Source organism: Ranitomeya variabilis, chromosome 4 (genome assembly GCF_051348905.1).
Source record: "Ranitomeya variabilis isolate aRanVar5 chromosome 4, aRanVar5.hap1, whole genome shotgun sequence".
NCBI classification, from domain to species: domain Eukaryota; kingdom Metazoa; phylum Chordata; class Amphibia; order Anura; family Dendrobatidae; genus Ranitomeya; species Ranitomeya variabilis.
The window spans coordinates 12,420,740-12,448,635 of record NC_135235.1 but is presented as its reverse complement, the minus strand read 5'-3'; the positions used below and the strand labels follow the sequence as shown (position 1 = coordinate 12,448,635).

Below are 27,896 nucleotides of genomic sequence, written 5' to 3'. Positions count from 1 at the left end.
GGCTATGTCAGTCTCAAGTTGGGGCTGTCGTGGTATTCATGAGGATTCCCTGCCTGTGTCTATTGCTTCTTCTACGCCTTCGGAAGTTCCGGAGTATTTGTCTGATTATCAGGATGTCTTCAGTGAGTCTGAGTCCAGTGCACTGCCTCCTCATAGGGACTGTGACTGTGCTATAGATTTGATCCCAGGCAGTAAATTTCCTAAGGGAAGACTGTTTAATCTGTCGGTACCTGAACATACCGCTATGCGTTCATATATCAAGGAGTCTCTGGAGAAAGGACATATTCGTCCGTCTTCTTCCCCTCTTGGTGCGGGATTCTTTTTTGTGGCAAAAAAGGACGGATCTTTGAGACCTTGTATTGATTATCGGCTTTTAAATAAGATCACTGTCAAGTTTCAGTATCCTTTACCGCTGTTGTCTGACTTGTTTGCCCGGATTAAGGGTGCCAAGTGGTTCACCAAGATAGACCTTCGTGGGTGGTGCGTACAACCTTGTGCGCATTAAGCAAGGTGATGAATGGAAAACCGCATTCAATACGCCCGAAGGTCATTTTGAGTACTTGGTGATGCCTTTTGGGCTCTCCAATGCGCCTTCAGTTTTTCAGTCCTTTATGCATGACATTTTCCGGAAGTATCTGGATAAATTTTTGATTGTTTATCTGGATGATATTTTGGTTTTTTCTGATAATTGGGATTCGCATGTGGAGCAGGTCAGGTTGGTCTTTAAAATTTTGCGTGAAAATTCTTTGTTTGTCAAGGGCTCAAAGTGTCTCTTTGGTGTACAGAAGGTTCCCTTTTTGGGGTTCATTTTTTCCCCTTCTGCTGTGGAGATGGACCCAGTCAAGGTCCGAGCTATTCTTGATTGGACTCAGCCCTCGTCAGTTAAGAGTCTTCAGAAGTTCTTGGGCTTCGCTAACTTCTACCGTCGTTTTATCGCTAATTTTTCTAGCATTGTGAAACCTTTGACGGATATGACCAAGAAGGGCTCCGATGTAGCTAACTGGGCTCCTGCTGCCGTGGAGGCTTTCCAGGAGTTGAAACGCCGGTTTACTTCGGCGCCTGTTTTGTGCCAGCCTGACGTCTCACTTCCCTTTCAGGTTGAGGTGGATGCTTCGGAGATTGGGGCAGGGGCCGTTTTGTCGCAGAGAGGCCCTGGTTGCTCTGTTATGAAACCTTGTGCCTTTTTCTCTAGGAAGTTTTCGCCTGCCGAGCGAAATTATGATGTGGGCAATCGGGAGTTGTTGGCCATGAAATGGGCATTTGAGGAGTGGCGTCATTGGCTCGAGGGTGCCAAGCATCGTGTGGTGGTCTTGACTGATCACAAAAATCTGATGTATCTCGAGTCTGCTAAACGCCTTAATCCGAGACAGGCCCGCTGGTCATTGTTTTTCTCCCGCTTTGATTTTGTTGTCTCGTATTTACCAGGTTCAAAGAATGTGAAGGCCGATGCTCTTTCTAGGAGCTTTGTGCCTGATGCTCCTGGAGTCGCTGATCCTGTTGGTATTCTTAAAGATGGAGTTATCTTGTCAGCTATTTCTCCAGATCTGCGACGTGTGTTGCAGAGATTTCAGGCTGATAGGCCTGAGTCTTGTCCACCTGACAGACTGTTTGTCCCGGATAAGTGGACCAGCAGAGTCATTTCCGAGGTTCATTCCTCGGTGTTGGCAGGTCACCCGGGAATTTTTGGCACCAGAGATCTGGTGGCCAGGTCCTTTTGGTGGCCTTCCTTGTCAAGGGATGTGCGGTCATTTGTGCAGTCCTGTGGGACTTGTGCTCGAGCTAAGCCTTGCTGTTCTCGTGCCAGCGGTTTGCTCTTGCCCTTGCCTGTCCCGAAGAGACCTTGGACACATATCTCCATGGATTTCATTTCTGATCTTCCGCTATCTCAGGGCATGTCCGTTATCTGGGTGATATGTGATCGCTTCTCCAAGATGGTCCATTTGGTTCCTTTGCCTAAGCTGCCTTCCTCTTCCGATCTGGTTCCTGTGTTTTTTCAGAACGTGGTTCGTTTGCACGGCATCCCTGAGAATATTGTGTCAGACAGAGGATCCCAGTTCGTTTCCAGGTTCTGGCGATCCTTTTGTAGTAGGATGGGCATTGATTTGTCGTTTTCGTCTGCTTTCCATCCTCAGACTAATGGACAGACGGAGCGAACTAATCAGACTTTGGAGGCTTATTTGAGGTGTTTTGTCTCTGCTGATCAGGACGATTGGGTGACATTCTTGCCGTTGGCTGAGTTTGCCCTTAATAATCGGGCTAGTTCCGCCACCTTGGTTTCGCCTTTTTTCTGCAACTCTGGTTTCCATCCTCGTTTTTCTTCGGGTCATGTGGAGCCTTCTGACTGTCCTGGGGTGGATTCTGTGGTGGATAGGTTGCAGCAGATCTGGAATCATGTGGTGGACAACTTGAAGTTGTCACAGGAGAAGGCTCAGCGCTTTGCCAACCGCCGCCGCGGTGTGGGTCCCCGACTACGCGTTGGGGATTTGGTATGGCTTTCTTCCCGCTTTGTTCCTATGAAGGTCTCCTCTCCCAAATTTAAACCTCGTTTTATTGGGCCTTACAAGATATTGGAAATCCTTAATCCTGTATCTTTTCGTCTGGATCTTCCTGTGTCGTTTGCTATTCACAATGTATTTCATAGGTCCTTGTTGCGGCGGTACATTGTGCCTGTAGTTCCTTCTGCTGAGCCTCCTGCTCCGGTGTTGGTTGAGGGCGAGTTGGAGTACGTGGTGGAGAAGATCTTGGATTCTCGCCTCTCCAGGCGGAGGCTTCAGTACCTGGTCAAGTGGAAGGGCTATGGTCAGGAGGATAATTCCTGGGTGGTCGCCTCTGATGTTCATGCGGCCGATTTAGTTCGTGCCTTTCATGCCGCTCATCCTGATCGCCCTGGTGGTCGTGGTGAGGGTTCGGTGACCCCTCACTAAGGGGGGGGTACTGTTGTGAATTTGCTTTTTGCTCCCTCTAGTGGTTACTAGTTTTTTGACTCTGGTTTTTCTGTCATTCCTTTTATCCGCACCTGGGTCGTTAGTTAGGGGTGTTGCTATATAAGCTCCCTGGACCTTCAGTTCTATGCCTGGCAACGTAGTTATCAGAGCTAGTCTGCTGTGCTCTTGTCTACTGATCCTGGTTCCAGTTATATCAGCTAAGTCTGCCTTTTGCTTTTTGCTATTTGTTTTGGTTTTGTATTTTTGTCCAGCTTGTTCCAAATCTATATCCTGACCTTTGCTGGAAGCTCTAGGGGGGCTGGTGTTCTCCCCCCGGACCGTTAGACGGTTCGGGGGTTCTTGAATTTCCAGTGTGGATTTTGATAGGGTTTTTGTTGACCATATAAGTTACCTTTCTTTATTCTGCTATTAGTAAGCGGGCCTCTCTGTGCTAAACCTGGTTTATTTCTGTGTTTGTCATTTCCTCTTACCTCACCGTCATTATTTGTGGGGGGCTTCTATCCAGCTTTGGGGTCCCCTTCTCTGGAGGCAAGAAAGGTCTTTGTTTTCCTCTACTAGGGGTAGCTAGATTCTCCGGCTGGCGCGTGTCATCTAGAATCAACGTAGGAATGATCCCCGGCTACTTCTAGTGTTGGCGTTAGGAGTAGATATATGGTCAACCCAGTTACCACTGCCCTATGAGCTGGATTTTTGTATTCTGCAGACTTCCACGTTCCTCTGAGACCCTCGCCATTGGGGTCATAACAGGCGCCTGAGCCGAAGAAGCCTGCCAGCAGCTCCTGGAGAGGGGGTAAGCCCAATCCTGACCCTGTTTCCCCAGCCCCCAGAGTGCAAGGGGTGTACCCCCCTGCTGCCCTCTCCAGGCCAGGCACAGAACCCAGACGTTGTCATCACTGCAACCAGCTGGGACACTTCAAGGCTGTATGTCCCCAGCGTCTTAAGGCCCCATCCCTGTCCCCGGAATCGTCCACTGTTTTATGTGTGGGAGGGGGTGGTGGGTGGTCCCTGGACAATTACCAACCCGTCACTATCGGCCGCTCAGCGGTCATGGGACTGCGGGACACAGGCGCTGAACGAACCCTAGTACGTCCTGAGGTGGTGTCCCCTCAAGACTTGGTACCGGGGAAAACCCTTTCCGTCTCCGGAATTGGAGGCGTGGAATCGGCGCTGCCTGTTGCCAAGGTGTTTTTGGACTGGGGCGCCGGGAGGGGAGTGCGGGAGGTGGGAGTAACGTCAAATATTCCTGCTAATGTATTACTTGGGACCGATTTGGGGCTCCCCAAGAATGTCATGACTCTACTGTGAATGTTGATGTGTTGAATGTGCCTCCAACAGTGGGGGAGGGAGTGAAACCTGAGGGTACTCCATGCACTGATACCACACACACAGGGCTCACAGGGAGGACAGGGGAGAGCTCAGAGGTGGAGGGAGGGGCTGCTATGGGCAGTGTAGGGCCCCTAAGTGAATCCAGCCTGCTGAGTCTAGGGCCCCTGCAGGAAGGGGAACAGGCCATGGCGGGAGGGGGTGTCCCAGGAGAGGAGCCACCAGGTAAGACCCCAGGGCAGGAGTTCCCCAAACCCGGGATGTCAGGAGGGCAGGGAAGTCTGCCTGACCCGGTGACTTGGTCAGGGGCTGGGGGGAAGCAGGTGCTACCCATGGGCACAGCGGTCGTGGCCGCTGTCACCCGGAGTGGGAGCGCCGGAGCCCGAGGAGCCTTGCAGAGGTCCGACGGCTTCCCCCTCTCTGACCAAGTGGCTGCCGAGTCAGACAGCAGCCAGGAGACAGATCCCGGGGAGCGGACAGCGGATGTGGTAGTGTCATCCATTCTCGCCACATCGAGTCAGGGATTTCAGGCAGCGTTGGAAGCTGACGCTAGCCTGAAAGCTCTCAAGGAGCAGGCGGCACAGCCTCCTGGGGAGTCAGACCGCGAGCGGGTGGTCTGGGACCAGGGACGGCTGTACCGGGTAACGGTCCAGCAGGGTTCACCGGAGGCGTGGCCCAGGGACCGACAGTTAGTGGTACCCTATCCGTTCAGGGCGGAATTGTTGCGGATAGCACACGAGATTCCCATGGCCGGACACCTAGGGATCGCTAAAACCAGGGTCAGGCTAGTGCAGCATTTCTACTGGCCTGGAATGAGGACCGAGGTAATTGCCTACTGCCGTTCGTGTGACACCTGTCAGAGGGTGGGGAAGGCGGGGCGGCGCCCCAAAGCCACACTGGTAACTCTGCCCATCATTGAAGAGCCTTTCTCGAGGGTGGCTGTGGATCTCATTGGACCTCTGTCCACTCCCAGCCGCTCCAGAAAATGCTTCATATTAACGGTAGTGGACTATGCCACTCGGTACCCAGAGGCGGTAGCTTTGTCGTCCATTTGGGCTGACAAAGTGGCCACTGCCTTACTGGAGATCTTCTCCAGAGTGGGGTTCCCCCAGGAAATGCTCACCGACCGAGGGACACAGTTCATGTCACAGCTGATGGAGTCTCTCTGTAAGCAGATAAAGGTGCAACATCTGGTAGCCAGCCCGTATCACCCACAGACCAATGGCCTGTGTGTGAGCGGTTCAACGGCACCTTAAAGCAGATGCTTAAGATGTTGGTCGACTCCCACGGGAGAGACTGGGAGCGGTATCTCCCACACCTTCTATTTGCCTACCGGGAGGTTCCACAGGCCTCAATGGGGTTCTCCCCCTTTGAGCTCCTGTATGGGTGACGTGTACGGGGGCCCCTTGCTCTGGTGAAGGAAGCGTGGGAAGGAGATTTGTCCACCCCTGGAGTGTCGGCCATTGAGTATGTTGTGCGCTTCCGGGACAGAATGACGGCCTTGACCCGGCTGGTGCATGACAATATGGCCCAGGCCCAAGCTGACCAGAAGCGGTGGTACGACCACCATGCTTGTGAGAGGACCTACCAGGTGGGTACTGGTCCCCGTCCCACAAAACAAGCTTCAGGCGGCCTGGGAGGGTCCATACCTCGTGCACCAGCAGCTCAACGCCGTCACCTATATGGTCACCCTGGACCACGCCCGTGGAAGGAGGAAGGCTTTCCACGTGAACATGATGAAGGCACATCATGAGTGGGAGGATTGTGCCCACCCAGTGTGCAACCTCCCAGAGGAAGGTGAGGTAGAAACCCTCCTGGATCTGCTCACCCAAGCCAAGGCGGGTGGATACATCGAGGATGTGGGGGTTGGCCACTAGCTCTTGGAGGACCAAAGTTCCCAGCTGGGGGTCACCCTACACCCCTTTCGGGAGCTGTTCAGCAACCTGCCCGGAAGGACTGAGGCAGCCGTCCATGATGTAGACACCGGCAGTCACCCCCCGATCCGGCGTTCAGCATATCGGGTCTCTCTCGAGGTGCAGAAGCACATGCGCCAAGAGATAGATGAGATGCTGAAGCTGGGGGTGATCCAAGCGTCCAACAGCGTGTGGGCTTCACCTGTAGTCCTCGTCCCTAAAAAGGACCGAACTACGCGGTTCTGCGTGGACTACCGGGGGCTCAACGCTGTGACGGTCACCGATGCGTACCCAATGCCGCGCATCGATGACCTGCTCGATCAGCTGGCCGGGGCCAAGTACCTGACCATCATGGATCTGAGCAGGGGATATTGGCAGATTCCCCTGACCCCTAAGGCACGGGAACACTCTGCCTTTATCACCCCATTTGGACTGTACGAGTCCACGGTGATGCCCTTCGGCATGAAGAATGTCCCTGCCACTTTTCAGCGGATGGTCAACACGCTGCTCAAGGGACTGGAAGGGTATGCGACCGCATACCTGGATGACATTGCCATCTTCAGTGCCACCTGGGAGGATCACCTACAGCACCTTGCGCAGGTGTTAGGGAGGATCCAGAGGGCAGGGTTGACCATTAAGCCGGAAAAGTGCCAGCTGGGTATGAGTGAGGTCTGTTGTGGATTCTGTTTGTGGGCTCCCTCTGGTGGTTACTGCTGGTACTGGGTGACTTTGGTGGGTTGCGGCCTTTGGTTTCCACCTGTCCATCAGAGGCTGGGTGTTTCCTATTTTACCTGGCCTTTCTGTCATTCCCTTGCCGGCTATCAATGTATTCAGATGTGCTCTGTTTGGTTCCTGCCTACCTGCTCCCAGATCTTTCAGGATAAGCTAAGTGCTGATTTTCAGTTGTTGGTTTTTTGTCCAGCTTGCTTATTATGTCTCTATGCTAGCTGGTAGCTCTAGTGGACTGAGGTTCTCCCCATGTGCCATGAGTTGGCACATGGGTTCTTGTAATCTCAGGATGGTTTTTTTGATTAGGGTTTTTTGCTGACCGCTCAGACCCCTTTTGTATCGTTCTGCTTTCTAGTTTACAGCGGGCCTCAATTTGCTGAACCTATATATATCATCTCTATGTGTGTGCCTTCCTCTCATTTCACCGTCAATACATGTGGGGGGCAACTATACCTTTTGGGGTTCATTCCTCTGGAGGCAAGTGAGGTCTTTATTTTCTCTGCAGTACTAGTTAGCTCTTAGGCTGGTGCGTGGCGTCTAGAACCAACGTAGGCACGCTCCCTGGCTATCTCTAGTTGCGTTTGTCAGGCGTAGGGCAGCGGTCAGCCCAGGTTCCATCACCCTAGAGCTCGTCCGATATTTTGTATTACTTTGCTTGTCCCTTGCTATCCCTAGCCATTGGGATTCATGACAGTATAGCCGGCCCACAAAGTGTTAATTGTTTGGGCTGAAGCAGGAGAAAAAGAAGTGTTTAAGGGAAATTTATTTATTTTTTTTTTTTTTTCCTTCAGAGTTTTGCTGCCTAGCCCTTAATTGCTGTCTAGCTGCTTCTTACCTCCTCTTAACCCTTGAATGGCTCTGATATTAGCTGTTTAACATGGATGTCCAGAGTTTGGCTTCCAGCCTGAGTAATCTCGCGGCAAAAGTTCAAAACATACAGGATTTTGTTGTTCACACTCCCATGTCTGAACCTAGAATTCCTATTCCAGAGTTCTTTTCTGGAGATAGATCTACCTTCCTGAATTTCAGGAACAATTGTAAATTGTTTCTTTCTTTAAAATCTCGCTCCTCTGGAGACCCTGCTCAACAGGTCAAGATTGTAATATCTTTCCTGCGGGGCGACCCTCAGAATTGGGCATTTGCATTGGCACCAGGGGATCCTGCATTGCTCAGTGTGGATGCGTTTTTTCTGGCATTGGGATTGCTCTATGAGGAACCCAACCTGGAGATTCAGGCTGAAAAGGCTTTATTAGCCCTCTCTCAGGGGTATGATGAAGCGGAAATATATTGTCAAAAATTTCGGAAATGGTCGGTGCTTACTCAGTGGAATGAGTGCGCCCTGGCTGCAAACTTCAGAAATGGTCTTTCCTAGGCCATTAAGGATATTATGGTGGGGTTCCCTGCGCCTACAGGTCTGAATGAGTCTATGGCTATGGCCATTCAGATTGATCGGCGTTTATGGGAGCGCAAACCCGTGCACCAGTTGGCGGTGTCTTCTGAACAGGCACCTGAGACTATGCAATGTGATAGAATTCAGTCCAGAAGTGAACGGCAAAATTATAGGCGGAAAAATGGATTGTGTTTTTATTGTGGTGATTCAGCTCATGTTATATCAGCATGCTCTAAACGCACAAAAAGGGTTGATAAATCTTTTGCCATTGGTACTCTGCAGCCTAAGTTCATTTTGTCTGTGACTCTGATTTTTTCACTGTCTTCCATTTCCGTCGATGCCTATGTGGATTCGGGCACTGCCCTGAGTCTTATGGATTGGTCATTTGCTAAACGCTGCGGTTTTAGTCTGGAACCTCTGGAAGTTCCTATTCCTCTGAAGGGAATTGACTCTACACCATTGGCTATGAATAAACCGCAGTATTGGACACAAGTGACCATGCGCATGACTCCCGTTCATCAGGAGGTGATTCGCTTCCTTGTACTGTATAATTTACATGATGTACTAGTGCTTGGTCTGCCATGGTTACAAACTCATAATCCTGTCCTGGACTGGAAAACAATGTCTGTGTTAAGCTGGGGATGTCAGGGGGTTCATGATTATGCACCTCCGATTTCAATCGCTTCATCTACTCCTTCTGAGGTCCCTGCGTTTTTGTCTGACTATAGGGATGTTTTTGAGGAGCCTAAGCTCAATTCGCTCCCTCCGCATAGAGATTGTGACTGTGCTATAGAATTGATTCCTGGCAGTAAGTTCCCTAAGGGTCGTTTATTTAATCTGTCACTGCCAGAGCATACTGCTATGCGGAATTATATTAAGGAGTCCTTGGAAAAGGGACATATTCGTCCATCTTCGTCCCCTCTGGGAGCAGGTTTTTTTTTCGTGGCAAAAAAAGATGGTTCCCTGATGCCTTGTATAGATTATCGCCTTCTGAATAAGATTACAGTCAAATATCAGTATCCACTGCCATTATTGACTGATTTGTTTGCTCGCATTAAGGGGGCTAGGTGGTTCACTAAGATAGATCTTCGCGGTGCGTATAATCTGGTGCGGATAAAACAGGGTGACGAGTGGAAAACCGCATTTAATATGCCTGAGGGCCATTTTGAGTATTTGGTAATGCCTTTTGGACTCTCCAATGCTCCGTCAGTCTTTCAGTCCTTTATGCACAATATTTTCCGTGAATATCTGGATAAGTTTATGATTGTGTATTTGGATGATATTTTGGTGTTTTCTGATGACTGGGAGTCTCATGTTTTACAGGTCAGGAAGGTGTTTCAGGTTCTGCGGGCCAATTCTCTGTTTGTGAAGGGCTCAAAGTGTCTCTTCGGAGTCCAGAAGATTTCTTTTTTGGGGTACATTTTTTCTCCTTCTACTATTGAGATGGATCCCGTCAAGGTTCAGGCGATTTGTGACTGGACACAACCTACATCTGTTAAGAGCCTTCAGAAGTTCTTGGGGTTTGCTAATTTTTATCGTCGGTTCATTGCTAATTTTTCCAGTATTGTTAAACCTTTGACTGATTTGACTAAAAAGGGTGCTGATGTTGCTGATTGGTCTCCTGCGGCCGTGGAGGCCTTTCAGGAACTTAAGCGCCGGTTTTCTTCTGCTCCTGTGTTGTGTCAACCAGATGTTTCACTTCCTTTTCAGGTTGAGGTTGATGCTTCCGAGATTGGAGCGGGGGCAGTTTTGTCACAGAGAAGTTCTAATGGCTCGGTGATGAAGCCATGTGCATTCTTCTCTAGAAAATTCTCGCCCGCCGAGCGCAATTATGATGTGGGTAATCGGGAGCTTTTGGCCATGAAGTGGGCATTTGAGGAGTTGGCGTCATTGGCTTGAGGGTGCTAAACATCGTGTGGTGGTCTTGACTGATCACAAGAATCTCATTTACCTTGAGTCTGCCAGGCGTTTGAATCCCAGACAGGCTCGTTGGTCGTTGTTTTTTTCTCGTTTCAATTTCGTGGTTTCATACCTGCCGGGTTCGAAGAATGTGAAGGCAGATGCTCTTTCCAGGAGTTTTGTGCCTGACTCTCCTGGAGACTCTGGGCCTACTGGTATCCTTAGGGATGGGGTAATATTGTCCGCCGTATCCCCAGACTTGCGACGTGCATTGCAGGAGTTTCAGGTGGATAAACCGGATCGTTGTCCACCAGAAAGACTGTTTGTTCCGGATGATTGGACCAGTAGAGTCATCTCCGAGGTCCATTCTTCTGTGTTGGCTGGTCATCCTGGAATATTTGGTACTAGAGACTTGGTGGCCAGGTCTTTTTGGTGGCCTTCCTTGTCTAGGGATGTGCGTACCTTTGTGCAGTCTTGTGAAGTGTGTGCTCGAGCTAAGCCTTGCTGTTCTCGGGCCAGTGGGTTGTTGTTATCCTTGCCCATCCCGAAGAGGCCTTGGACGCACATTTCCATGGATTTTATTTCTGATCTCCCGGTTTCACAGAAAATGTCCGTTATCTGGGTGGTGTGTGACCGCTTTTCTAAGATGGTTCATTTGGTGCCCTTGCCTAAGTTGCCTTCCTCCTCTGAGTTGGTCCCTTTATTTTTTCAGAACGTGGTTCGTTTGCATGGGATTCCGGAGAATATCGTTTCTGACAGGGGATCCCAGTTTGTGTCTAGATTTTGGCGGACGTTTTGTGCCAAGATGGGCATTGATTTGTCTTTCTCGTCTGCATTCCATCCTCAGACGAATGGCCAGACGGAGCGAACTAATCAGACCTTGGAAACTTATTTGAGGTGTTTTGTTTCTGCTGATCAAGATGACTGGGTTGCTTTTTTGCCACTGGCCGAATTTGCTCTTAATAATCGGGCTAGTTCGGCCACGTTGGTCTCTCCTTTTTTTTGTAATTCGGGGTTTCATCCTCGTTTTTCCTCTGGTCAGGTGGAGTTTTCGGATTGTCCTGGAGTGGACGTGGTGGTGGACAGGCTACATCAGATTTGGAATCAGGTGGTGGACAATTTGAAGTTGTCTCAGGAGAAGGCTCAGCAGTTTGCTAATCGCCGTCGCCGCGTGGGTCCCCGACTTCGTGTTGGGGATTTGGTGTGGTTGTCTTCTCGTTTTGTCCCTATGAAGGTCTCTTCTCCTAAGTTCAAGCCTCGGTTCATCGGTCCTTATAGGATCTCGGAGATTCTTAACCCTGTATCTTTTCGTTTGGATCTCCCAGCATCGTTTGCTATTCATAATGTGTTCCATCGGTCGTTGTTGCGGAGGTATGAGGTGCCCGTTGTTCCTTCGGTTGAGCCTCCTGCTCCGGTGCTGGTGGAGGGAGAATTGGAGTATGTTGTTGAGAAGATCTTGGATTCTCGTGTTTCCAGACGCAAACTCCAGTATTTGGTTAAGTGGAAGGGTTATGGTCAGGAGGATAATTCCTGGGTGGTCGCCTCCGATGTTCATGCGACTGATTTGGTCCGCGCCTTCCATAGAGCTCACCCTGATCGCCCTGGGGGTTCTCGTGAGGGTTCGGTGACTCCTCCTCAAGGGGGGGTACTGTTGTGGATTCTGTTTCTGGGCTCCCTCTGGTGGTTACTGCTGGTACTGGGTGACTTTGGTGGGTTGCGGCCTTTGGTTTCCACCTGTCCATCAGAGGCTGGGTGTTTCCTATTTTACCTGGCCTTTCTGTCATTCCCTTGCCGGCTATCAATGTATTCAGATGTGCTCTGTTTGGTTCCTGCCTACCTGCTCCCAGATCTTTCAGGATAAGCTAAGTGCTGATTTTCAGTTGTTTGTTTTTTTGTCCAGCTTGCTTATTATGTCTCTATGCTAGCTGGTAGCTCTAGTGGACTGAGGTTCTCCCCATGTGCCATGAGTTGGCACATGGGTTCTTGTAATCTCAGGATGGTTTTTTGATTAGGGTTTTTTGCTGACCGCTCAGACCCCTTTTGTATCGTTCTGCTTTCTAGTTTACAGCGGGCCTCAATTTGCTGAACCTATATATATCATCTCTATGTGTGTGCCTTCCTCTCATTTCACCGTCAATACATGTGGGGGGCAACTATACCTTTTGGGGTTCATTCCTCTGGAGGCAAGTGAGGTCTTATTTTCTCTGCAGTACTAGTTAGCTCTTAGGCTGGTGCGTGGCGTCTAGAACCAACGTAGGCACGCTCCCTGGCTATCTCTAGTTGCGTTTGTCAGGCGTAGGGCAGCGGTCAGCCCAGGTTCCATCACCCTAGAGCTCGTCCGATATTTTGTATTACTTTGCTTGTCCCTTGCTATCCCTAGCCATTGGGATTCATGACACCATGTAGTATATTGCACAGCCCACGCAGTATATAGCAATGTGGGCATCATATCCCTGTTAAAAAAAAAAAAAAGAATTAAAATAAAAAATAGTTACAGTATATACTCACCTTCCGTTGGCCCCCAGATCCAGGCGAAGCATTTACTGAAGCTCCTCGCGCGCTCCAGTCCCAAGAGTGCATTGCGGTCTCGCGAGATGATGACGTATGGTTCGCGAGACCACTACGTCATCATCTCGCGAGACCGCAATGCATGGATGGGAAAGGCCGGTTCTGGATCTGAGGGGCCGACGGATGGTGAGTACATAACTATTTTTTATTTGTTTTTATTTTTAACATTAGATCTTTTTACTATTGATGCTGCATAGGCAGCATCAATAGTAAAAAGTTGGTCACACAGGGTTAATAGCAGCGTTAACGGAGTGCGTTACACTGCGGCATAACGTGGTCCGCTAAGCGCTGCCATTAACCCTGTGTGAGCGCTGACTGGAGGGGATTATGGAGTGGGCACTGACTTCAGGGAGGAAGGAGCGGCCATTTTGCCGCCGGACTGTGCCTGTCGCTGATTGGTCGTGGCTGTTTTGCCGCGACCAATCAGCGACTTGGGATTTCCATGACAGACAGACAGAAAGACGGAAGTGACCCTTAGACAATTATATAGTAGACTAGATGGTGGCCCGATTCTAATGTATCGGGTAATCTAGAATATGTAGGTAGTATATAGCACAGGCTACGTACTATATTGCACAGTGACGTAGTATATAACACAACCGGCGTAGTATATAACATAGCTACGTAGTATATAACAGAGCTACGTAGTATGTAACACAGCGTACGTAGTATATAGCAGAGCTACATAGTATATAACACAGCCACGTAGTATATAACATAGCCACGTAGTGTATTGCACAGGTATGTAGTATATTGGTCAGCCACGTAGTATATAGCAGAGCCACGTAGTATATAACATAGCCACGTAGTATATTGTAGAGCCACGTAGTATATTGCACAGGCACATAGTATATAGCAGAGCCACGTAGTATATTGCACAGTTGACGTAGTATATAACAGAACCGACACAGCGACATAGTATATTGCACAGCTACGTAGTATATTACACAGAGCACGTAGTATATTGCACAGCCACGCTGTATATTGCACAGTCACGTTGTACATTGCCCAGCTACATAGTATATAGCACAGAGATGTAGTATATAACAGAGCCCACGCAGTATGTAACACAGCCCACATAGTATATAGCAATGTGGGCACTATATTCGTGGTTAAAAAAGACTTAAAATAAAAAATAAACATATACTCACCTTTCGAAGGCCCCTTGAAGTCCTGGCGCCTGTGTGCGGTGCACGCAGCAGCTTCAGGTCCCAGGGTTGGTATGAGTGCAGGACCTGTGATGACGTCGCGGTCACATGACCGTGACGTCATGGCAGGTCCTTCTCGCATAGCATTCTTGGCACCGGAACCTGCCGCTTGCACTACCGAGGACAGCGCGCGACGTCGCAAGATGAGAATAACCTTTTTTTGTTATTATTAGTATTTGAACATTAGATCTTTTTACTATTGATGCTGCATACGCAGCATCAATAGTAAAAAGTTGGTCACACAGGGTTAATAGCTGCGTTAACGGAGTGCGTTACACCGCGGTCCATTAACGCTGGCAGTAACCCTGTGTGAGCGCTCAGCGCTGACTGCAGGGCAGTAAAGCAGCGGCCATTTCGCTGCCAGACTATGGCCGTCGCCGATTGGTCATGGGCGTTTTGCCACGACCAATCAGCGACTTGGATTTCCATGACAGACAGAGGCCGCGACCAATGAATATCCGTGACAGACAGACAGACAGAAGGACAGACAGAAAGACGGAAGTGACCCTGGCCCGATTCTAACGCATCGGGTATTCTAGAATATGTATGTTCACGTAGTATATTGCCCAGCCACGTAGTATATTGCCCAGTGACGTAGTATATTGCCCAGCGACGTAGTATATTGCCCAGCCACGTAGTATATTGCCCAGTGACGTAGTATATTGCCCAGTGATGTAGTATATTGCCCAGTGACGTAGTATATTGCCCAGTTACGTAGTATATTGCCCAGCGACGTAGTATATTGCCCAGCCACGTAGTATATTGCCCAGCGACGTAGTATATTGCCCAGTTACATTGTATATTGCCCAGTGACGTAGTATATTGCCCAGTGACGTAGTATACAGCACAGAGCCACGTAGTATATTGCCTAGTCATGTAGTATATTGCCCAGTGACGTAGTATACAGCACAGAGCCACGTAGTATATTGCCCAGTTACGTAGTATATTGCCCAGTTACGTAGTATATTGCCCAGCCACGTAGTATATTGCCCAGCGACGTAGTATATTGCCCAGCGACGTAGTATATTGCCCAGTTACACTGTATATTGCCCAGTGACGTAGTATATTGCCCAGTGACGTAGTATACAGCACAGAGCCACGTAGTATATTGCCCAGTTACGTAGTATATTGCCCAGTTACGTAGTATATTGCCCAGCGACGTAGTATATTGCCCAGCGACGTAGTATATTGCCCAGCTACGTAGTATATTGCCCAGCTACGTAGTATATTGCCCAGTTACATTGTATATTGCCCAGTGACGTAGTATATTGCCCAGCGACGTAGTATATTGCCCAGCGACGTAGTATATTGCCCAGCTACGTAGTATATTGCCCAGTTACATTGTATATTGCCCAGTGACGTAGTATACAGCACAGAGCCACGTAGTATATTGCCCAGTTACGTAGTATATTGCCCAGTTACGTAGTATATTGCCCAGTTACATTGTATATTGCCCAGTGACGTAGTATACAGCACAGAGCCACGTAGTATATTGCCCAGCTACGTAGTATATTGCCCAGTTACATTGTATATTGCCCAGTGACGTAGTATATTGCCCAGTTACATTGTATATTGCCCAGTGACGTAGTATACAGCACAGAGCCACGTAGTATATTGCCCAGTTACGTAGTATATTGCCCAGTTACGTAGTATATTGGCCAATGATGTAGTATATTGCCCAGTGATGTAGTATATTGCCCAGTGACGTAGTATATTGCCCAGCCACGTAGTATATTGCCCAGTGACGTAGTATATTGCCCAGTGACGTAGTATATTGCACAGCGACGTAGTATATTGCCCAGTGACGTAGTATATTGCCCAGCCACGTAGTATATTGCCCAGCGACGTAGTATATTGCCCAGTTACATTGTATATTGCCCAGTGACTTAGTATATTGCACAGCGACGTAGTATATTGCCCAGTGACGTAGTATACAGCACAGAGCCACATAGTATATTGCCCAGCCACGTATGACACAGGTTAAAAAAATAAACATATACTCACCTTCCGCAGGCGCGTTGTAGCTCTGTCGCCTGTGTGGGGTGCAGGCGGCAGCTTCCAGTCTCAGGGTGTGATGACGTCGTGGTCACGTGACCGTGTCGCGGTCACATGATCGTGACGTCACGGCAGGTACTTCTGCCAGACCATCCTTGCCACCGGAACGTGCCGGTTGCATCGCGAGGAGCAGGAAAGGCGGCGTAGGTGAGTATATAATCATTTTGTATTTTTTAAATTATTTTTGACATTAGATGTTTTTATTATTGATGCTGCATAGGCTTCGTCAATAGTAAAAAACTTGGTCACACAGGATTAATAGCGGCGGTAACGGAGTGAGTTACCCGCGGCATAACGCGGTCTGTTACCGCCGGCATTAACCCTGTGAGAGCGGTGCCCGGAGGGGTGTATGCGGGCAATGTGAAATTGATTGTCAGCAGTGTTGCTTCCTAAGTGGACAGTTTGATTTCACAGAAGTTTCATTTACTTGGAGTTATATTCTGTTGTTTAAGTGTTCCCTTTATTTTTTGAGGAGTGTATATACAGTGATAAGCATAAATGAGTACACCCCACAGATTACACAACTATGTATATACAGTGCTCAGCATAAATGAGTACACCCCACGGATTTGTCAGAAAACCTAGTTTCCTTTCAGAATTAACATTTTCTGTCAGACACCATACTGCAAAATAATCCACAATTGTGGCGCCATTGATTTCAAACAAGATTTGCTATTTTGCACCCAAAAAATAATTTTCTTAACAATTTTGTGCAAGACAATGTTGCAAATATGAGTACACTCTTCCGAGCAAAACTAAAGTTCAGACAACAAAATTCTAATTAACAAGAATTGCCCCAGGTCAGTCTAATTCTCTATAACACAGATGTTCAACACACAGGCGACTATCACATGGTGATGCCATTTCATGCTGTCAGCAATGGCACCACATGGAAGAGAAATGTCACACGACCTGAGAAATGTGATGGCTACAAGAAGATCAGCGAATCTTTACTTATCAGTCAGATTCTGGAGCAAAAGTGATACAGAAATGTAATAAAGATGGAGCTGCAGCATCTCACAGAGACGTCCAGTGACCACGGAAGTCACCACCTAAACTGAAGCATCTCCTGATGAGAACTGAAGAAAATCCACATGTAAGCTCCCTGCAAGAAGTAGAAAGCCAAACTGGGCGACACAATCCGGTGCACATTGCAGAGGAACAGCGGCATGGGAGGGCGTCCACAGAGGAACCGCTCCTAAAGCCCAGGTACAAAAAAGCTGCCTACAATGTGCCGTAGGAGGAGGACAAAGAAAACTGAACGGAGCCTCCAGTGAAACAAGGTGGTGACCGTGTCCTTATGTGGGGACTCATGAGCCGCTAGTGTCTGGTGGCACATGAGCTGCTGGTGTTGTGGGAGCATATAAGCTGCTGGCATTGGGGGACACATGAGCTGCTGGTGTTGTGGGAGCATATAAGCTGCTGGCATTGGGGGACACATGAGCTGCTGGTGTCTGAAGACACATGAGCTGCTGATGTCATTGACAAACATTGGTGGCTTCAACCATAACTCTCAAGCACGACGCTCGCTGTCTTAGGGTCATATATGACACAGAACTTTCCTTTATTCCCTATATCTAATCACTATTCACTCGTGTCATCTGCATCTTAAGAAAATTCTAATTTTAGAGATGGTTTTTATCTTTGGAAATGTTGAAACTCTGAATCAAGAAAGAAATATATCTCGGTACCGTGTTAGCCAGTAGATAGAAAAATATTTAGAATTGAGAGTCCTCAGTGGTTGATACCTTTTAATGGCTAACTGAAAAGATGGTAACAAATTGCAAGCTTTCGAGACTACATACGTCTCTTCATCAGGCAAAGACTAAAACAAATTTTGAAGAATCACATATTTATGCACATGTTGTGCATAAATATGTGATTCTTCAGAATTTGTTTTAGTCTTTGCCTGATGAAGGGACCTGAGTAGTCTCGAAAGCTTGCAATTTGTTACCATCTTTTCAGTTAGCCATTAAAAGGTATCAACCACTGAGGACTCTCAATTCGAAACTCTGAATGTCACTCATATTCATTCTCGTCTGGACTACTGCAACTCTCTACTGATCGGTCTCCCTATAACCAAACTCTCTCCTCTCCGATCCGTCCTGAATGTGGCAGCCAGGGTAGTATTTCTGTCCAGCCGCATCACCGATGCCTTCACCCTGTGCCAGTCATTACAATGGTTACCCATTCACTACAGAATACAATATAAACTTATCCCTCTCACCCACAAAGCTCTCCACAGTGCTGCCCCTCCCTAAATCTCCTCCTCATCTCTGTCTACCACCCTACCTGTCCTCTCCACAGTGCTGCACCACCCTACATCTCCTCCTCATCTGTCTACCATCCTCTCCACAGTGCTGCACCACCCTACATCTCCTCATCTCTGTCTACCATCCTACCCATCCTCTCCACAGTGTGGCCCTCCTACATCTCAATGGTCAGTGTCTGTTCAGTATCATCAGTGTCTATCATCAGTGTGTGGTCAGTATTAGTCTTTATCATCAGTTTTATCACCGATTTCCACTTATGAATTAATTAATAAATCGATTACTGATTACGCTGCTACCTGTGATTTCAGTGATATTCCTGCACCCATAGACTTCTATGAGTAATTTTCATCCATGATGCCGGTAACACACCAACAAATGAACATCTCCATGGACTATAACGGCGTCATGTTCTATCCAACAAAATGATCGATAGATAGATCTTGTAAGTCCAACTCAGACGTCTGAATGATGACTTAAGGTGCGGTCAAATCATGATTTGTCCCTCAATTTTCACAGTCAGTTTTTGTGAAACTTCCTGCAAAAACGCACCTTGATCATAGTATGTATATAAACCCTTCATCTAAAAACCCATCCTGCACTAATCCTGCTGACACAGCTGAGGGTTTGTTACAATGTATGAGTGTAGACAACTACCCGAGATAAACATTTACACAGACTGATGACTCTTACCTTCACTGATACATTGCAACAAACCATAAATGTCTGACATGCATTAGGATCTGACCTCCAAAGAATTAAGGTTCCCATGTACTGGCAGCAAGCAGAGGTCTGGAAATTGGTGAAGCATCAAAATACAAAGTCTATCCAAAAGTTGCTTTTGTGATCACTTTCCTTTCCATTGTTCCTGAATAGCAAATCAACCTACTCGGGCAGCCATTAGTAAGCAGGGAGATACTGAGTGACAAGACAGTGATGCTGCACGCGAAGCTACAAAATGTATCACTGTCTTGGCTTTGACTGTTCCTGGAAAAGTTGGATGACAGCCGACATCACCCAGCTTTCCCGAGTCCTGATCAGTAAATCTTCCTAGTGATGCAAAACTCAACACATCAAAAACTGCATGAAATTATCTATTAATCTCACTTGCAATATTTGGGCGATTTTTGACTGTGTCATGTGACCTGTTTAGCCTGCGGACTGTCCCGGTGAAGCCCCCGTCTTACACATGGGGCCTCCACCTGCTAGAGATCCTGGCCGCAGACACGATAACTCGCCGGGTAGATGATGATTGACAGCGACAGCCGCACAGAGCGAGGAAGGAAACCACTCTACATATACAGGATCCGTAAATAACGGATCTCCAAAATAGAACGGAATACCACGGAACATTCCGGAACATGACCCAAACCGGAGAGAGAAACAGAGCCCCGCGTTTTATTATTATGTCTTACACGCAGCTGTCACAGCAAACACCAGGGTCAGAAGACTCGGCGGGAATGTGTGAAAGGCGTAAAGTATCGACGCAAATCCAGGACTCAGCCTCATCCTCTGGTCCCAAGAGCAGCGGTGTCACCACAACACTCACCTCGCTGAACGTCTCCGACTGTCTCTTCACATGGATATTCACAGGGGTGTCGTACACACTGGTGAAGGTGTTAATCTTCGGATTATGCCTGGAAAAGAAACCGATACAAAACAACAAACATGAAGGAGCAAAACACAATAAACAAATGCACTGCAGTAAATAAATAACAATAAATAAAAGCCGTCCCACTATGTCACGGTGACCCTACTCAGGACGGTCCTAACCTCTACTAATAAAACCTTATCATGTATCTCTGTATACAGGGAGCTCCCCCTAGTGGTGGCTGCAGACAGGATCTTATCATGTATTTCGGTATACAGGGAGCTCCCTCTAGTGGTGGCTGCAGACAGAATCTTATCATGTATCTCTGTATACAGGGAGCTCCCCCTAGTGGTGACTGCAGACAGGATCTTATCATGTATCTCTGTATACAGGGAGCTCCCCCTAGTGGTGACTGCAGACAGAATCTTATCATGTATCTCTGTATACAGGGAGCTCCCCCTAGTGGTGACTGCAGACAGGATCTTATCATGTATCTCTGTATACAGGTAGCTCCCCCTAGTGGTGGCTGCAGACAGGATCTTATCATGTATGTCTGTGTACAGGGAGCTCCCCCTAGTGGTGCCTGCAGACAGGATCTTATCATGTATCTCTGTATACAGGAAGCTCCCCCTAGTGGTGGCTGCAGACAGGATCTTATCATGTATCTCTGTATACAGGGAACTCCCCGTAGTGGTGGCTGCAGACAGGATCTTATCATGTATCTCTGTATACAGGTAGCTCCCCCTAGTGGTGGCTGCAGACAGGATCTTATCATGTATCTCTGTATACAGGGAGCTCCCTCTAGTGGTGGCTGCAGACAGAATCTTATCATGTATCTCTGTATACAGGGAGCTCCCCCTAGTGGTGACTGCAGACAGGATCTTATCATGTATCTCTGTATACAGGGAGCTCCCCCTAGTGGTGGCTGCAGACAGGATCTTATCATGTATCTCTGTATACAGGAAGCTCCCCCTAGTGGTGGCTGCAGACAGGATCTTATCATGTATTTCGGTATACAGGGAGCTCCCCCTAGTGGTGGCTGCAGACAGAATCTTATCATGTATCTCTTTATACAGGGAGCTCCCTCTAGTGGTAACTGCAGACAGGATCTTATCATGTATCTCTGTATACAGGGAGCTCCCCCTAGTGGTGGCTGCAGACAGGATCTTATCATGTATTTCGGTATACAGGGAGCTCCCCCTAGTGGTGGCTGCAGACAGGATCTTATCCTATATCTCTGTATACAGGGAGCTCCCCCTAGTGGTGGCCGCAGACAGAATCTTATCATGTATCTCTGTATACAGGGAGCTCCCCCTAGTGGTGGCTGCAGACAGGATCTTATCATGTATCTCTGTATACAGGGAGCTCCCCCTAGTGGTGGCTGCAGACAGGATCTTATCCTATATCTCTGTATACAGGGAGCTCCCCCTAGTGGTGGCCGCAGACAGAATCTTATCATGTATCTCTGTATACAGGGAGCTCCCCCTAGTGGTGGCTGCAGACAGGATCTTATCATGTATCTCTGTGTACAGGGAGCTCCCCCTAGTGGTGACTGCAGACAGAATCTTATCATGTATCTCTGTATACAGGGAGCTCCCCCTAGTGGTGGCTGCAGACAGGATCTTATCATGTATCTCTGTATACAGGGAGCTCCCCCTAGTGGTGGCTGCAGACAGGATCTTATCACGTCTCTCTGTATACAGGGAGCTCCCCCTAATGGTGGCTGCAGACAGGATCTTATGTATCTCTGTATACAGGGAGCTCCCCCTAGTGGTGGCTGCAGACAGGATCTTATCATGTCTCTCTGTATACAGGGAGCTCCCCCTAGTGGTGACTGCAGACAGAATCTTATCATGTATCTCTGTATACAGGGGCTCCCCCTAGTGGTGGCCGCAGACAGAATCTTATCATGTATCTCTGTATACAGGGAGCTCCCCCTAGTGGTGGCCGCAGACAGAATCTTATCATGCATCTCTGTATACAGGGAGCTCCCCCTAGTGGTGGCCGCAGACAAAATCTTATCATGTATCTCTGTATACAGGGAGCTCCCCCTAGTGGTGGCTGCAGACAGGATCTTATCATGTATCTCTGTGTACAGGGAGCTCCCCCTAGTGGTGACTGCAGACAGAATCTTATCATGTATCTCTGTATACAGGGAGCTCCCCCTAGTGGAGGCTGCAGACAGGATCTTATCACGTCTCTCTGTATACAGGGAGCTCCCCCTAGTGGTGGCTGCAGACAGGATCTTATGTATCTCTGTATACAGGGAGCTCCCCCTAGTGGTGGCTGCAGACAGGATCTTATCATGTATCTCTGTATACAGGGAGCTCCCCCTAGTGGTGGCTGCAGACAGGATCTTATCATGTCTCTCTGTATACAGGGAGCTCCCCCTAGCGGTGAGTGCAGACAGAATCTTATCATGTATCTCTGTATACAGGGGGCTCCCCCTAGTGGTGACTGTAGACAGGATCTTATCATGTATCTCTGTATACAGGGATCTCCCCCTAGTGGTGGCTGCAGACAGGATCTTATGTATCTGTTCTGAATTCCATTTCTCGGACTCCCTCCTGTGGTCATGAATGGTACTTTGGTTAGTTCTGCTCTTGGACTCTCTCTGGTGGCTTTGAGCGGAACTGCTGGTCTCTGAGGTTTGCTTTCTCAGCTGCCCTCGTTTATTGTTATGCTTGCTTTCCTATTTAACTCTACTCAGATCGTTACTTCATGCCAGCTGTCAATGTTTCAGTATTGGTTCAGAATAGATCTCTCTTGGACTTCTCTGAGGACCTGTCTACTCCAGCAGAAGCTAAGTCCCTGCTAGTTCATTTGTTGTTACTGCTGCCTGAATATATTTCTTAGTACTGCTAAATTCTAGTCCAGCTTGCTATCATGATATTTCCTTGCTAGCTGGAAGCTCTGGGGGTGCAGTGTTGCACCTCCACACCGTGAGTCGGTGTGGGGGTCTTTTTGCATACTCTGCGTGGTTTTTTGTAGTTTTTTGTGCTGACCGCATAGTTTCCTTTTGTCTCCTCTGACTATTTAGTGTAGTCTGGCCTCCTTTGCTATAACCTGTTTCATTCCTGTGTTTGTGACTTTCCTCTTATCTCACAGTCAATATATGTGGGGGGCTGCCTTTACCTTTGGGGAATGTCTCTGAGGCAAGGTTAGGCTTCTATTTCTATCTTTAGGGGTAGTTAGCTCTTAGGCTGTGAAGAGGCGTCTAGGGAGAGTTAGGTACGCTCCACGGCTATTTCTAGTGTGTGTGATAGGAGTAGGGTTTGCGGTCAGCAGAGTTCCCACTTTCCCAGAGCTTGTTCCGATTACTAGTTTACTCATCAGGTCATTCCGGGTGCTCCTAACCACCAGGTCCATAACAGTACAGCTGGCCCACAAAGTGTTAATGCATCTCAAAAGAGGGATAAGAGAAGTTCTGAACCCATTTTTTTTTCTTTGCAGTGTGTTTTGTCTCTCTTTTCCCCTTAATCTCTGGGTGGTTCAGGACTCAGGTGTAGATATGGATATTCAAGGTCTGTCCTCTTGTGTGGATCAACTCGCTGCAAGGGTCCAAAGCATTCAAGATTATGTAGTTCAGAATCCGATGTTAGAGCCTAGAATTCCAATTCCTGATTTGTTTTCTGGGGATAGATCTAAGTTTCTGAATTTCAAAAATAATTGCAGACTGTTTCTTGCTCTGAAACCCCGCTCCTCTGGTGACCCCATTCAGCAAGTAAAAATTATTATTTCTTTGTTACGTGGCGACCCTCAAGACTGGGCATTCTCCCTTGCGCCGGGAGATCCTGCATTGCTTAATGTAGATGCGTTTTTTCTGGCGCTTGGATTGCTTTATGACGAACCGAATTCAGTGGATCAGGCAGAGAAAATCTTGCTGCCTTTGTGTCAGGGTCAGGATGAAGCGGAGGTATATTGTCAGAAGTTTAGAAAGTGGTCTGTGCTTACTCAATGGAATGAGTGTGCCCTGGCAGCAATTTTTAGAAAGGGTCTCTCTGAGGCCCTTAAGGATGTTATGGTGGGCTTCCCCACGCCTGCTGGTCTGAATGAATCAATGTCCTTGGCCATTCAAATTGATCGGCGTTTGCGCGAGCGCAAAGTTGTGCACCATTTGGCGGTGTCCTCTGAGCAGAGGCCTGAGCTTATGCAATGTGATAGAACTTTGACCAGAACTGAACGGCAAGAACACAGACGTCAGAATAGGCTGTGTTTTTACTGTGGTGACCCCACTCATGCTATCTCTGATTGTCCTAAGCGCACTAAGCGGTTCGCTAGGTCTGTCACCATTGCTACTGTACAGCCTAAATTTCTTTTGTCTGTTACTTTGATTTGCTCTTTGTCATCCTACTCTGTTATGGCATTTGTGGATTCGGGCGCTGCCCTGAATTTGATGGACTTGGAGTTTGCCAGGTGCTGTGGTTTTTTCCTGGAGCCTTTGCAGTATCCTATTCCATTAAGGGGAATTGATGCTACGCCTTTGGCCAGGAATAAACCTCAGTACTGGACTCAGTTGACCATGTGCATGGCTCCTGCACATCAGGAAGATATTCGCTTTTTGGTGTTGCATAATTTGCATGATGTGGTCGTGTTGGGTTTGCCATGGCTACAGGTTCATAATCCAGTATTGGATTGGAAATCAATGTCTGTGTCTAGTTGGGGTTGTCAAGGGGTACATGGCGATGTTCCGATGATGTCAATTTCTTCATCCATTCCTTCTGATGTCCCTGAGTTTCTGTCAGATTACCGGGATGTATTTGATGAGCCCAAATCCAGTATTCTACCCCCTCATAGGGATTGTGATTGTGCTATAAATTTGATCCCTGGTAGTAAGTTTCCTAAGGGCCGACTTTTCAATTTATCTGTGCCAGAACACACCGCTATGCGGAGTTATATAAAGGAGTCCTTGGAGAAAGGGCATATTCGCCCGTCTTCATCACCGTTGGGAGCAGGGTTCTTTTTTGTGGCCAAGAAGGATGGTTCTCTGAGACCCTGTATAGACTACCGCCTTCTCAATAAAATCACGGTCAAATTTCAGTACCCTTTGCCTCTGCTGTCTGATTTGTTTGCTCGGATTAAGGGTGCCAGTTGGTTCACCAAGATAGATCTTCGAGGGGCGTATAACCTTGTGCGTATTAAACAGGGCGATGAATGGAAAACAGCATTTAATACGCCCGAGGGCCATTTTGAGTACCTGGTGATGCCATTCGGGCTTTCTAACGCTCCATCTGTGTTTCAGTCCTTTATGCATGACATCTTCCGAAAGTATCTGGATAGATTCATGATTGTATATTTGGATGATATTTTGGTCTTTTCGGATGATTGGGAGTCTCATGTGAAACAGGTCAGAATGGTATTCCAGGTCCTTCATGCTAATTCCTTGTTTTTGAAGGGGTCTAAATGTCTCTTCAGAGTTCAGAAGGTTTCCTTTTTGGGCTTCATTTTTTCCCCTTCTACTATCGAGATGGATCCTGTTAAAGTTCAGGCCATTTATGATTGGACTCAACCTACATCTGTGAAGAGTCTTCAGAAATTCCTGGGCTTTGCTAATTTTTACCGTCGCTTCATCGCTAATTTTTCTAGTGTGGTTAAACCTTTGACTGATTTGACAAAGAAAGGTGCTGATGTGGTGAATTGGTCCTCTGCGGCCGTGGAGGCTTTTCAGGAACTGAAACGTCATTTTTCTTCGGCCCCTGTGTTGCGTCAGCCAGATGTTTCGCTCCCTTTTCAGGTTGAGGTTGATGCTTCTGAGATTGGAGCAGGGGCTGTTTTGTCTCAAAGAAGTTCTGATGGCTCTGTGATGCAGCCATGTGCCTTCTTTTCTAGAAAATTTTCGCCTGCTGAGCGTAATTATGATGTTGGCAATCGGGAGCTGCTGGCTATGAAGTGGGCATTCGAGGAGTGGCGACATTGGCTTGAGGGAGCCAAGCACCGCGTGGTGGTCTTGACGGATCACAAGAATTTGACTTATCTCGAGTCTGCCAAGTGGTTGAATCCTAGACAGGCTGGATGGCCACTGTTTTTCTCCCGTTTCGATTTTGTGGTTTCATACCTTCCGGGTTCTAAGAATGTGAAGGCTGATGCCCTTTCTAGGAGTTTTGTGCCTGATTCTCCGGGAGTCTCTGAGCCGGCTGGTGTTCTCAAAGAGGGGGTAATTCTGTCTGCCATCTCCCCTGATTTGCGGCGGGTGCTGCAGGAGTTTCAGGCTGATAGACCTGACCGTTGTCCAGCGGAGAAACTGTTTGTCCCTGATAGATGGACTAGCAGAGTTATTTCTGAGGTTCATTGCTCGGTGTTGGCTGGTCATCCTGGGATATTTGGTACCAGGGATTTGGTGGCTAGGTCCTTTTGGTGGCCTTCCTTGTCACGGGATGTGCGTTCTTTTGTGCAGTCTTGTGGGACTTGTGCTCGGGCCAAGCCCTGCTGTTCTCGTGCCAGTGGGTTGCTTTTGCCCTTGCCGGTCCCGAAAAGGCCTTGGACGCATGTTTCCATGGATTTTATTTCAGATCTTCCTGTCTCTCAAAGCATGTCTGTCATCTGGGTGGTTTGTGATCGCTTTTCTAAGATGGTCCATTTGGTACCCTTGCCTAAATTACCTTCCTCCTCTGATTTGGTGCCATTATTCTTTCAGCATGTCGTTCGTTTGCATGGCATTCCGGAGAACATTGTGTCGGACAGAGGGTCCCAGTTTGTCTCTAGGTTTTGGCGGTCCTTTTGTGCTAAGATGGGCATTGATTTGTCTTTTTCTTCGGCTTTCCATCCTCAGACAAATGGCCAAACCGAACGAACCAACCAGACTTTGGAGGCCTATCTGAGATGCTTTGTTTCTGCTGATCAGGATGATTGGGTGACCTTTTTGCCATTGGCTGAGTTCGCCCTTAATAATCGGGCTAGTTCGGCTACTTTGGTTTTGCCTTTTTTTTTGCAATTCTGGTTTTCATCCTCGTTTTTCTTCAGGGCAGGTTGAGCCTTCTGACTGTCCTGGTGTGGATTCTGTGGTGGACAGATTGCAGCAAATTTGGACTCACGTAGTGGACAATCTGACGTTGTCCCAGGAGAAGGCTCAACGTTTCGCTAACCGCCGTCGTTGTGTTGGTCCTTGACTTCGTGTCGGGGATTTGGTTTGGTTATCTTCTCATTATGTTCCTATGAAGGTTTCTTCTCCTAAGTTTAAGCCTCGTTTCATTGGTCCTTATAAGATTTCTGAAATTCTCAACCCTGCGTCATTTCGTTTGGTCCTTCCAGCTTCCTTTGCCATCCATAATGTGTTCCATAGGTCGTTGTTGCGGAGGTATGTGGAGCCTATGGTTCCCTCCGTTGATCCTCCTGCTCCGGTGTTGGTTGAGGGGGAGTTGGAGTATGTGGTGGAAAAAATTTTGGATTCTCGTATTTCGAGACGGAAGCTCCAGTACCTGGTTAAGTGGAAGGGCTATGGTCAGGAGGATAATTCCTGGGTTGTTGCCTCAGATGTCCATGCTGCCGATTTAGTTCGTGCCTTTCATTTGGCTCGTCCTGATCGGCCTGGGGGCCCTGGTGAGGGTTCGGTGACCCCTCCTCAAGGGGGGGGGGGTACTGTTGTGAATTCCATTTCTCGGACTCCCTCCTGTGGTCATGAATGGTACTTTGGTTAGTTCTGCTCTTGGACTCTCTCTGGTGGCTTTGAGCGGAACTGCTGGTCTCTGAGGTTTGCTTTCTCAGCTGCCCTCATTTATTGTTATGCTTGCTTTCCTATTTAACTCTACTCAGATCGTTACTTCATGCCAGCTGTCAATGTTTCAGTATTGGTTCAGATCTCTCTTGGACTTCTCTGAGGACCTGTCTACTCCAGCAGAAGCTAAGTCCCTGCTAGTTCATTTGTTGTTACTGCTGCCTGAATATATTTCTTAGTACTGCTAAATTCTAGTCCAGCTTGCTATCATGATATTTCCTTGCTAGCTGGAAGCTCTGGGGGTGCAGTGTTTCACCTCCACACCGTGAGTCGGTGTGGGGGTCTTTTTGCATA

At 48.0% G+C, this 27,896-nt stretch overlaps 1 protein-coding gene across 4 annotated transcripts in view; it reads right to left on the bottom strand.

Moving 5' to 3' along the window:
* Positions 1 to 27,896, bottom strand: part of NRAP (nebulin related anchoring protein) — a 135,400-nt gene that overhangs the window by 93,006 nt on the left and 14,498 nt on the right. For all 4 annotated transcript variants that reach the window (XM_077258017.1, XM_077258020.1, XM_077258021.1 and 1 more), the window contains exon 3: positions 19,850 to 19,937. In XM_077258017.1, the coding sequence (XP_077114132.1) occupies positions 19,850 to 19,937 (88 nt within the window). The remainder of the gene's footprint in view (positions 1 to 19,849; positions 19,938 to 27,896) is intronic.